The sequence below is a fragment of the Sciurus carolinensis genome, chromosome 8 (assembly GCF_902686445.1).
Source record: "Sciurus carolinensis chromosome 8, mSciCar1.2, whole genome shotgun sequence".
NCBI classification, from domain to species: domain Eukaryota; kingdom Metazoa; phylum Chordata; class Mammalia; order Rodentia; family Sciuridae; genus Sciurus; species Sciurus carolinensis.
This window is the reverse complement of record NC_062220.1, coordinates 73453887-73467379: the sequence shown is the minus strand read 5'-3', so window position 1 is coordinate 73467379 and position 13493 is coordinate 73453887. Positions and strand designations below refer to the sequence as shown.

Sequence of the window (13493 nt, the reverse complement as noted above, 5' to 3'; positions counted from 1 at the left end):
TGTGTGCCTGCCAAGATCAAGACATTGCATCTCCATATGACCTGAATGGGCTACAACATGGGATGCACTCTGTTGTCAGGCACTGTTTTGTTGATATGGATTATGTACCTGAATATTGAACACGTACATGAAAACCAAAGGATACCACTTGTGCCTGAAATGCATGAAACATGGCTATTTACTTGAGGGGAGTGAAGGGCATTTCAGTGAGTATCCCAGTTCTTTGGAAATTAGCTGACAGAAAACTTATTTCTTCAACATAGAATGATGAATAAGAGAAACAGGAACAAGAAAGTCATGAGTGTAGTTTAATGAATGTCAGTGACTATAGTATTTTTTTAAATACACCTCTGGAACCCAATACCGCTCTTGTAGCATTGCGGTTCCATTGATAAATTTGTCAATTATGTTGTCTTTCTTCAAATCTCTTAAGTGAAGTGGAATAGAATTATTTTCCTTTTAAAATACTGGTTAACCTCCACTTGGACTTAAGTTGCTTTCCCATCTCTGACTGACTTTACCCCAATAATTCACTTACAAAGCCATTTTTTTATTTTTAGAAGACTAGGTTCTTAATCTGTTCCTAGAGAAATAATTAGGAGTTGTTTTCCACCATGGTTAAGGGCTGCTGAGGCTGAGCCTTCTCAGAGGTTTGTATTTATAGTCTATAATTATACACACAATACAAGAATATTATCAAAAGTCTATCAGTGTGATAAATCTGTTCCATGCTTCCTGGTGTCTATAAGAAATAAAGATGATCTATCTCTACTGAGCTTCCATAAAACAACACAACTAATTTATTATTCATTTGCCTCTTAAAATTAGATGAAGTTATTTGGTGCCCACATGTTGAAATGTCAGATTTTTCTTCTAAAGTGCAGCCAAGTTGCAATTACCTAAAGGGAGTTGTAGCATTTGGGCTTGGCTTTCTGAATGGCAAGTTAGGGCAGACTCAAAAGATTCCGGGAAACTGTCCTGCGACATTCCTCCACTTCCCCTCCCTGTTGACAATCTGCAGGCATCTTCCAGAAGAAACAAATCAGAAAGCTTCCCCTTCATTCCATCAATGCCATGGAGCCCATTTCTGCATGTTCCTGCCTTCTCAGAAATGATCCTGTAATTCACAAACAGATAGTCCTACCAAAGGAGCAATGAAAGAGGGGAACACTTAAAACTCAGTTCAGAGTCAGTTTCCCTTCTATTTCTTCACTATCACTCTCTTAAATTCAATAAATGAATGTTTAACTTCTTTCCAAAGGTTACATGAATCTTCTCTGTATTTTCCTTGTTTTATTTCTCATTCATTTTCTCTTCCTACTCTGTACCTTTTCCTGTCTGTAAGTATTTCTTCTTATGCCCCAGTACTAAATCTTTATTTGTGGCTTGTTCTGTTGTGACACCTTAGAAATCATATAATCAGCCATCAGTAGTCACATGAGGTATTGTGGTGTCTCTTCTCATTACCAAGTTATCTGAAGGTACCAGGATAGTATTTGCAAAACTGATGTCAGTCCTAAAATTTAGTCATAAAAATACCAAACAATAGGGAACTTACTGCCAGCCATACAGTATTCTGTCAGTTTTGAATACTTTGATACATATACTCACATATAAGGTTTATGAGGTAGGAATTACTGATACCATCCCAATGTGACGATAGGTTTGAGATCCAGGAAGGCTAAGTGCATTGTCCAAGATGAGCAATGATATTGTCCATGAGCCTCACTCTGTGGTGTGTGCTCTGAACACTGTCAGTAGAATGTGACTTAAATGAAATCTGAGCTTGCCAAGTTAAGAGTCATGCCACTGTAACACCATTTTAAATACATGCACCATCTACACCATCTACCTATTAGAACTTTCCCCCTGCCTCATAACTAGCTAATTAAAAGGACAATAAAGTAATAAACTTCATAAAATTATCCTATAAATCATTAGAAATAATGAGAAGAGATATAATCTGCCTCAGCTCTAAGAATAAATAACTTTAATCATTAAGTACAAAAAAATAGCAAAATTATTTCATATAACTGCACACATATTGAGTTCCTTATCTATCACCATTTTAACAAATTGGTAGAGAGTTGACTTGCTAAATTTCAAGAACATGTTTTACAACTACAATGATCAATATATGGAAAGTTACTAATACAATTTCAAATAAAATTAACTGGCCCTGAACTTCTCATATTTGATCAAATTTAAAAGTAAAGAATGCAAATTATGAATATAATTTTATAAAGACAAAAAAGGTATTTCAATAAAACTTAGTTTTATTATTTTATACTTAATTTTCCTAGTGAAATTATTTTATCTTCTAGTTCTATATTCTTTTCCAAGAAATTTATTTTAGTACATGATGAAATTTATTTATAAGTAGAAATGACCATATTAAACCTTATTAACATTTTTACATAATTTCCAACATAGCATATGTCAAGTTTTTTATTTTTCATAAAACAAAAAAAATTACAAAAGTATATTTTCTCAGTTTCCCACCTACATAGCTACCTACATGTATATCATAGGTATTTCCAGATGACATTTTTGTTTCTAAAGTTTCGTTTCTTACATAATCTTTAGTTGCATTGTTTGCCAATTTTGTAAACCAGATTTTTATTATCTGGGAAGTTGAGTCAATGTGCAATTTAATGAATGACATTTTAATAATGATAAAAAAACAAGTTCAAGATTGCTCTAGCTCCTCCAAAGGATGTGAAATATAAAAGTAATATTCCAAGACACATCTCAAAAAGCAGTTTCCTTTCTGCAAGAAACTGCAGTCTTCCTAACTACATTTGTTTTTCTAGAGTCAAATATCTGTCAGTTGTTCATTCCTAAATGGACAAGAAATGCCGCAAAACAAAAATTTAAAAGTACTAAGTCAAAACCAAAAACATTGGTGAATTTTGTCACTGTCCAACATTAGGCTCAGAGGTCTGTTTACTAATGTCACATGTATCAGTGATGCTAAAAAATGAACCATTCTGCATGAGTAAGACTGTGAACACTTTGTGCCTGAGGTACTTATTCCCCTTTTCATTCTCTAGATGATCCTCACCTCTGGTGTCTTAGCTGAACACTCCCATACAGCTTTGTGTGGAATCTGCTGGCCTTGCCTGTTCCCAGATTAGCAGTCTGTTCTCCTGCGAAGATGAGTTAGAATCTTCTATTATCAGAGAAGACCTGGGAATAGCAATGCCCTATGTGGGTCCCTGCCATAGAGAGGAACCAGGGCAACCAAGGAAAAGCTATATTGTGAGAGTGACTGAGGAAGAACAATGGAAATCAATGAGGAAGTGATGGGAACCCTAAACAGCATAGATAGAAAGGCAACCGAGAGAAAAGAAAAAAAAAAAAAAGAAAGAAAGCAAATCACAACTTCCACCCTGGCTTCCTGGTGGGGAACTGGAGTGAGGCAACCAAAATAAGCAGGAAAAGTGCCAGCAAACCCATCATAGCAGCAGACTGGCAGTTCTAACTTCAGGAAAATTCCACAGTCCTTATAGGATTTATATCTAGTTTGGGAAGTTGAATCATCTAAGAGCAACTCCTCTTCTCCAAAGAAGGAATTCTCCCAACCCTCAGAACCCATATGTTACAACAGTCACTGAGAAAAAAAATATCATGCCTTATGAGCAGAAGCTGGCCCCTGACATAGCCAGAAACCTTGGACCTGTACATCCTTCACTGAGCAGAGGACAGCCCCCTCAGTTTCCTCAACTTCAGGACAAGTGGCTACAATAGCCACAAGCAAAGTTTCATCAGTTCTTGCCCTGAAGGAACTAGGGAAGTTCTCTTGGTAAAGTTCTTTTAGGGAAGGAATAAGGGAAGGTCTCTTAGGACAGCTGCATATGCAAAGTTTCACTTTCACCAGTGACTTTCTGTAGGAAGTTGAGGAAGGTTCTAGCTGTCCAAGAACACTGTTACCAATGCTCAAAGTCCCTGTACCACCTGTACTCACCATATGGGAACTTGAGAAGATCTCCTCCTCAACCTGTGTGACTGTGGTTGCTGGTGCCAAAAGCCTGGCTTCACCCATGGCTGTCCCCTGGAACCTGGGGAAGGTCCCACTCACATCCCACAGTTCTGGAAATATACCAGTTATACAAACCCCACACCATTTGCACGCACCCAGCAAGAACTAGGTAAGGTCTTCTCCTCAACCCATAGTTTGGAGGTTGTAGAAACTGGTGCAAAAATTCCCCAGCCTCAGGTCAATTCCCCTGTCCTGCAGGTCTTAGAGAAGCTGCCATCCACATCTTGCAGCTCCACAATAGTGGCTACCAGTTCTCCAAAACCTGGTACCACCCAGTAAGGAAGTTCTCCTCCCCAGATCGTGCCCTTGGAACTACAGCTGCTTATGAAAAGAGCCCAAATATTACCCAAGCTTGTCATATGGAATGAGAGAAAAGTCCCATCTATGTCCTGTAACTCCAGGACTATGGCCCCACCAATGTTTGCCCTGAGCGAACTAGCGACAATTCCTATCCATGGCCTACAGCTCTTGGGCTACAGATACCAAAGCTACAAGGTGCAATGCCACTGGTGCTCCAACTATATGAGCTAGAAAAGATCTCCTCTACACACTCCAAGAACAAAGAATAAACCTCCAAGAACAAAGTTACAAGTACTACAAATCCAAACATTACCTACACATGCCACAGAAGACCTAAGAAAGTTTTCAAAACCCATAGACTTAAAACCATAGCTGCTGGAGCTAAAAGCACCAGCGTCACTTGTGCTGCTTTTCTCCTGGGAATGGAGACAATTCTATCTGAATCTTCAGGAAACTCCTACACGAGTATGTGCCACATGCAATTATATGATTGGACCTAAGAAAGGTCCCTATTTGCATCCCACAACTTCAAACCCATGGTTACTGGTACCAGAGGCCCCAATATCACTTGTGCTAATTTTATGGGGGACTTGAGGAAGGTCCCATGCCATCTTGTGGCTTCAGGACTGGGACTACCAGTGCCACAGGTTCAGCTATCTTCTAAATTCATCCTGTGAGAGTTTGGAAAGTTCTCCTTCCCATCATGTAGCTTGGGACAATGACTGCTAGGGTCACAACTGTTGAAATCACCTGTGCTTGTCCTGAGGGATCTGTGGCCAGTGCTTTCCAAATATCACAACACTGAAGCTATGGCACTTGAGACTATAAGTGCCAGTGCTATCAGTGCTTGACTCTATGGGACCTTAGGACACACACCTTTGGAAACCTGTCCCCATTGCAAAGTCATACAACTACTTTAATGATCTGCTGCAGTCTAGACTGTTGAGGTAATCATAGGCACCACCAGCATCAATCAAAGCTAAAGAAGTCACACACTTTTAAATTCACCTACAGTCAAAGCCACAGTGCCTACCCACCTGATGATCTATTTCCCAACTAATGGAAAATAAATTTTTTCCTACAAAGCTACTCCATAAAATTAGAAGAGGTGACTGTTACACCAGATGTGCAGACATTAAAATAGGGACACAAGATACTTAAAATTCAATGCTTCCAAAGGAAAACAACAATTCTCTAGAAATAAACCTGAATTTGAAAGGTATATGTTAATACCTGAGAAAGAATTTTAAATAATCCTAAGGAAACTCACTAAGATACAGGAGAATACAGATAAACAACATTTAAAAAAAAAGAAAAACAATTCAGCATTTAAATGAGAGATTTGTCAAAAAGATAGAAATCATAAAAAAAGAACAAATCAAAAATCTTGGAGCTAAAAGTTTCAAATAAATTTAAAAATACAACTGAGACTTTCTACAACAGACCAGAACAAGCAGAAGGAAGAATTAGAGAGAGAGAGAGAGAGAGAGAGAGAGAGAGAGAGAGAGAGAGAGAGAGACTTTTTTGTGCATATGGTTATAGACATAGAACTTAGAACCCAGGGCTTCATGCATGCTAGGCAAGCACTACCACTAAGCTATATCACCAGAGCCTACAAAGAATAATTTCTGAACCTGAGAACAGTTTTTTGTTGTTGTTGCTATTTTGTTTTGTTTTCCTGGCACTGGGGATTGAACCCAGGAGGATTCTACCTCAGAGTTACATTCCCATCATTAAAAAAAAAAAAAAAAAAAAAAAATATATATATATATATATATAGTTTTATTTTGAGACAAGGTCTCACTAAATTAGCTAAGCTAGGCTTCAACTTCCAATCTTCCCACCTCAGTCTCTCAAATAATCAGGATTATAGGCATGCACCACCATGTGTGGGGGTCTCTCAGCCACATCCCACGTGGGTAAGAATAGGATTAACTGCTGGAGGAGGCTGTTGACTGTTTTCCAGTCTATTATCCAAAACTTATCTACTCAATAAACACACAAGAGTCAATACTCTTTTTAAATGAGAGAGGTCATGACAGATCTGACCAAACCAGCTCTGGTCTCTAACAATAACAACAACAACATGGAGTAGCCCAACTCTCTTTTATTTATAGACACACAGGTAAAGGGGGCAATACCAGGAGGAACTTCGTCTGTGATGGACAGGATAGGGTAGAGTTAGGGGAGTCATTCTTTTCGGGGAATATTCCAGAAGCAGACAGGGAATCACTTTCACACAGTGACACCTGCTTCCTGACAATCTGGGACAGACCTCCATGCCTGTCAGTTCCTGAAAGCCAGGCCTCTGCATACCATGGTTCAACATAGTCTGATTCTTCTAAATAAGGATGGCTTCCCACAACCACGCCCAGCTGAGAACAGGTCTTTTGTTTTAACAGACAAAAAGATGAAAAGAGAATTTAAAAGAATGACGAAAGCCTATGAGACTTAAACAAGCAATTATTTTACATTATGGAAAGTCCAGAAGGATAAGAAAAAATAGAAAGAAACTAAAAACATTTCACAAAATAATAGTCAGAAATTTTCAAATCTTCAAAAAGATGAACGTCCCAGATAAAAGCTCAAAGAACCCAACTAGATTCAATCAAAAAAGACCTTCACCAGGGCATATTATAGTCAAAGTGTCAAAAGTATAATACCAAGAGATAATTCTAAAACAGAAAGAGAAAAATGTCAATTCAGATATAAGGGAATGAGCATTAGCCTTGCAATAGTTTTGTCAATAGAAACCTTAGAGGCCAGAAGAGAATGTGATGATATGGTCAAAATCTTGAAAGAAAAGAAACTGCCAACCAAGAATACTATGCCCAGCAAAACTATGTTTCAGAAATGAAGAAGAAATAAAGTATTCCCAGGTAAGTAGAAACTGAGAAAATTCATCACTAGCAGACAAGAAATGCATAAAAAACTCCCACATTAGCAACAGAAAGATAATTACCACTATCATAAAAACACATGAATACACAGAACTCTCTGGAAGAACAGATACACAAATGAGAAACAAAGGAGTCAAACCTTAATACAGCAGAAAATAACCAAATCACAAAAAATAAGAGAAGTGGAAAGAAACAAAAAACAAAACAAAACATGTTTTTATAAAATGTGCAGAAAACAATCAAGAAATTCATGGAGGAAGGTCTTACATATCCTTAATAACTTTGAATGTAAATGGATTAAACTCACCAATTAAAATACACACACTAGCCAAATGGATAGAAGAAAGTAAGATCTAACTGTATACTGCCTACAAGAAACTCACCTAACTGATAAAGACATGTTTAGACTAAAAGTGAAGGGTTGGAAAAAGACATACCATCAAAATGGAAACCCCAAACAAGCAGGAATAGCTAAACTCATATTAGATAAAGCAAATTTAAATTAAAAACTATAAAATGACAAAGAGGAAACTATATACTGATAAAAATAATGATCACCAAGAAGAGATAACAATTATAAACACTTGTGTACCCAAAATAGTTTCACCCAAATATATTAAGCAAATAATTATTAGAACTAAAGGAAGAGAATAGTCTCCAATAGAATAATAATTGAGGACTTCAACATTGCACTTTCTTCAATGGATAGATCATTGAGACAGAAAATCAACAAGGAAACATCTGAGATATAAAGCAAATAAAAACCAAATGAACCTAACAGACATTTAGAAAACATTCAACCAATAGCAGCAAATAAACATTCCTCTCATCAGCACATGAACAGTCTCCAAGATAGATCATATGTAAGGACAGATATCAAGCCTGGAAAAATCTAAAAATTAAAATCATAGCATGGGCTGTCTCAGACCCAAACAGAATAAAACTACAAACCAATAATCAAAAACAAGAAAAGAAAGCAAACAAATATATGGAATTGAATAAAATGTTCCTAAATGACCCAGGAGTAATTGAAGAAATTAAAAGGGAAATCCAGAAAAATATTTTGAAACAAATTTAAATGACAGCACCACATATCAAAATCTGTAGAATAACAGCAAAACAGTACTGAGATGGAAATTTATAACAATAAAGTATGTATTAGAAAATTTAAAAGATCTAAAATAAATAAGTTACAGTGCACCTGAAGGATTTAGAAAATACAAAGCAAAACAAAGTCAAATTTAGTATATGGAAAGAAATAATAAAGATCAGAGCAAAAATAAAATCAAAATTTAAAATGAAACATGAAAGATCAATGAAACAAACATTTGACTTTTGAAAAGGTAGAGTTGATAAACCTTTAGACATTACAGTTGGTAAACCATAAGACATTACTATGTACAAGTATATGCTCTTATCCTGAAAATTCACAATTTACCAAACTGAATGAGGAAGATAGATAAAATCTAAACAGACCAATAATAAATAGTGAGATTTAAGCAGTAATTAAGTCTCACAAGTAAAAACAAAAAGAAAAAGTCTGTGACCTGATATCTTTGCATGAATTCTGCAAAACATTTAAAGAATTATTTCCAAAATTGAAATGGAAGAAACTCTGTAAAATTATTTTCACAAGGCCAGCAATACCATGAAACCAGAACTACTGGATACAATTTATATATATATATATATATATATCCATATCCCTGATGAACACAGATGCAAAATTCTCAGTAAAATACTATCAAAGTTGAGGAACAAATAAAAAGATCATATACTGTGATCAAGTGAGAGTCTTCCAGAAATTCAAGGATGGTTCAACACACAAAAATCTATAAAAGTGGTACAAAACCTCAACAAAAATGAAATGCAAAAATCATACAATCATCTCAATAAATGCAGAAAAAACAAGATCTAACATACCTTCATGATAAAAACTTTCTATAAATTAGTTATAGAAAGAATATACATCAAGATATTTAAGATTATATATAAAAACCACAGACAATATCATACTGAACATGGAAAAACTGAAAGTGTTTCCTCTAAGACCAGGAACAAAACAAAGATGCCTCCTTTCACCAGTCTTATTTGATATAGCACTGGGAATCTTAGTAATGGCAATTAAGCAAGAGAAGGAACTGAAGGGTATCAAAATTGGAAAGGAAGAATTTAAATTACCCATGGTGGCAGATGACACGATTTTATACAGAGAAAAACCTAAATGTTCCATCAAAAAGCTGTTAGAACTTATGAACAATGTCAATAAAATTGCAAGATACAACATCAACATATAAAAGTCATATATTTATATCAATAATGAGCTTGCTAAAAAAGAAATTAAGAAAGCAATTCCTTTCATCACTGCCAAAAAGAATGTATTCAAAAATAAAAATAGACAAATGGGATTTAATCAAACTAAGGAGCTTTTGCACAGCAGGATGCTGAAAAAGTGGAACTCAAACACTTTTGCTGGGAATATAAAGTAATATAACCATTATGGAAAACAGTATGGAGATTCCTCAAAAAACTAAAAGTAGAAGTACCATATGATCCAGCAATTCTACTACTGGGTATAAATCCGAAGAAAATGAAATCATTATACCAAAAAGATAGTTGGACTCTCATGTTTATTATAGTAGCACTATTCACGATAGCTAAATATATGGAATCACCCCAGATGCCCAGTGGATGAATGGATAAAGAAAATGTGGCATATATACATAATAAAATATTGTTCAGCTATAAAAAATGAATGAAATTCTGTCATTTGCAGCAACATGGATGGGACTGAAAGTCATTATGTTAAGCAAAATCAGCCAGACACAGAAATAGAAATATTGCACATTCTCATTCATTCATGAAAATTAAAAAATCAATCCCATAGAAGAGAATAGAATAGTGATCACTAGAAACTGGGAAGAGTTGAAGGAGAGGGATGAAAAGAAGTTAAATAAATGCAACTAAACACCAAAACACAGAGAGGAGAACTTAGTTTTGGTTTTCTTTAGTATAGTAGAGTAACTATTGGTTAAAACAATCTATCTCAAAATGACTAGAAGAATATGTACAAAATTCCCAACACATAAAAATAATTAATGTTTGAAGAGTTTGAAATGCTTGCTATCCTGACTTGGTAGACACACATTATACACTAGTATCAAGTTACTATGATATACCCCATAAAAATGTACAAATATTATATCTTAACAAAATAATGTCTTCAATGTTAGCATCACAATATGACTTGCTTGTACACTATCCTTTCATTTCTTCAAAGAAAATTAAAATTATTTCAATTTTCAAACATGTTGAGCACATAACATGCCAGGTATTGATTGGACACAAGCTACACAGAGGGAAGAAGAAGGACTCAACTCCTGAGAGTTTATATTCTGGTTCTTGATACTGGTTAGTAAAGCAAAGATTTGTGTGATAATGTCACACTATGCTACAGTTAGGATATAAGCAGGCACAGAATATTGTGGGCTTGCAGAAGAAAAAGCAGAGGAGCTTTAAGACATCTTCCTAAAGAGTAAATGGATGGATCTGCAGAATATCATGCCAAGTGAAAGAAATCAATCCCAAAAAACCAAAAGCTGAATGTTTTCTCTGATATGAGGATGCTAATTCTCAATAGGGGTCCTAGGGAAGAATAGAGTTACTTTAGATTATATAGAGGGGAGTGAAGGGAGAGGAGGGGGTTTGGGGATAGGAAGGATAGTAGAGTGAAACAGACATTATTACCCCATATATATACTATACAACTGGTGGTATTCTACATCATGTATAACCAGAAGAACAAGAAATTGTACTCCATTACCCATGATGTATCAAAGTGCATTCTACTGCCATGTATAACTAAGTAAAGCAAATTTAGAAAGAGTGTACGTCTTTGAAGAAGTAAAGAAGAGAAGGACTTTGCAAAGGATATCAGTTAGATAAGGGATTTCCTAGCAGCAGCTCCTGAGCCGCTGGGATTAAAGGAAGCAACAAATTACTTGTACCTCTCTAGGAAATATGAAGTGTTTTGATAACCAGCTCTCCAGCTTTGACAGGATGGAAAGGGGCAAAGTGGTGAGGGTTGTTCCTGGAGAAGACAGAAAACTTTCACTGTGAGTCTGGGGGCACATTAAAGGATGTTAAGCAGGGCATTGAAATCATCCAGTTTGAAGCTGAGATGCTTGTAGTCATGTGGAAAATGGTTTGGAGAAGAAAATGTGAGAAGGCAAGTCAAGGGGCCCTTGCAGTGATCCCCAAAAAGGAAACGTGTGGGAGGTTGCTGCTTCTCATTCTATCAGCACTATAGACACAGTTTTCAATCAAGAGAGTGGTCTTATGTTGTTTCTTCTCTGGATCTCATCACAATACCAGCTAAGAGAAGTTATATTTCTGGAAAAATCTCTAGTAGGACATCTAGTTATCTGTGTTGTTTTTGTTTTATTTTTGTTTGTTTTTAGTGCTAATGATTGAAAGCAGGGCACTTACTACTGAGCCATATCCCCAACCCCTTTTTTTTTTTTTTTTTTTTTTTTGTATTCTATTTAGAAACAGTTGCTTAGGGTCTCCCTCAGTTGCTGAGGCTGGCTTCAGACTTGTGATCCTCCTGCCTCAGCCTCCTGAGCCGCTGGGATTAAAGGCATGTGCCTCTGTACCCAGCTACTATCTGTGTTTCTGAGTCCTATCCTTGAATTGTGTTATATTTGAAAATCATTAGTTTAACCCTTTGCAGAAAAATCTCTGAGTTTGATTATAATAATGTTTAAAAGTCTATACAATTTTGCTATTGAATTTCTTTTGGAGATGTGGTTAAAGTACTATACAAGATCTTATATGAAATATAATATTCTTTAGGACTCAGAATGAGAAAAATTTCTTTCAAATGTTTATATTTTCTTTTTATTTGAAAAATTAATTATAAAATCCACCATATATCTCTTTTTGATGTGGTTGTCAAGAAACACAATAATCAGAAGTACTAATTTCACCCTCACAAAAGGACAACTACAGCCTCTTTTTCTTATTTATTTTAACCAACATTTTTAATAAGTGCCTTTTACAGTAAATCAACTCATATTCATTTTTAAATAGCTGTTTACAAATATGAAATAAATTATACCATAGCATCTTCACATATGAATTTCCTGAAAAAGTTATTATCCTAAAATCCTAAATATTCTAAACATAACACCATATATTTCCACAGACAAAAAATGTCAAAGCCACAATATTAGTGTTAGACTACAGTAACAGTTCTGATCTACTTGAGAGAGACCTCTTTTTTAAAGGAGCAAGTTTATTTTTGTGATAATGTTTGGAAATATTTTCACTATTCCAATAATAGGAATTTATTCCTTTTTATCCACCTCCAGAGTGTCTCAAAATTATGGCTATTCTACAAACATGTTTTCTCAAAAAGAACTTACTGCACACCAATAATATAAAAACACAACATGCTTACTACATCTATGGTGAGTTAGGATTATAGTGCTCTGTGAGTTATTTTTAATCAAGTCACTTGAAACTACTAGGGAAATAATGCTTAATGATAAATTCTCAAGGACAATTCTAGAAGACATTATTTCAACATTAACATCAATTTGAGTGTCATTTAATTTTGTCTAACAGAATTTAGCATAAGCAGCTTATGAGTAGGTAAGCTATGTGTCTTTTAATATATACCCAGAGAGTTACAAATAATGCTGTGTAACCAGTCAGCATCAGGGACAGATTAATCCTTACATTGGATAGATGAGCTCTACCTTCCAGGCAGGATGACATCTACCCTGAACTTCAACTTCAAATTTTAGTTGGGCACTAACATTCAGCTACACCTTGGTAGCTACACCTGAAGGGCTTTGCTCATCCTGTTTATAATTTTAGAATTAACTAAAGGATACCCATGGTGCACTGTAGATGGTTCAGTTCTTCTTGAGCTGTTTTAGCATAAAATGTATTGGCCCCTACTTCTTGATTGATGTTTGTTTTCCCCTGAAATGAGTCTATTGCTTTAGTGTTAGGTATGCCTAAGAGACGTGCTAGCCTGTTTATGATCTCAGACTTACTGAGCTATCTCCTTAGCTAATTTTCTCTTCAAGAGGGTCAGTTTTTCCTCTGGTCTTGGTCCTTCCTGAACAAGTCATTATAAAGGAAAAATGTGGGACACTATGGAAGATTTTTCTTTAAAAGGTAGCAGGCTTCTTCACCAAATATTAGGTTTCTTGGGGAAGTAAATTCCCAGGACCCTGTGC

The 13493-nt window shown here is 35.6% G+C and overlaps 1 protein-coding gene across 1 annotated transcript in view; it reads left to right on the top strand.

Moving 5' to 3' along the window:
• Nucleotides 1-4447: 4447 nt before the first annotated feature.
• LOC124991326 (eukaryotic translation initiation factor 4E-binding protein 1-like) overlaps nucleotides 4448-13493 on the top strand; it is a 75913-nt gene continuing 66867 nt past the window's right edge. Inside the window, exon 1 of the mRNA XM_047562123.1 lies at nucleotides 4448-4537. Coding sequence (XP_047418079.1) covers nucleotides 4448-4537 — 90 coding nt within the window. The remainder of the gene's footprint in view (nucleotides 4538-13493) is intronic.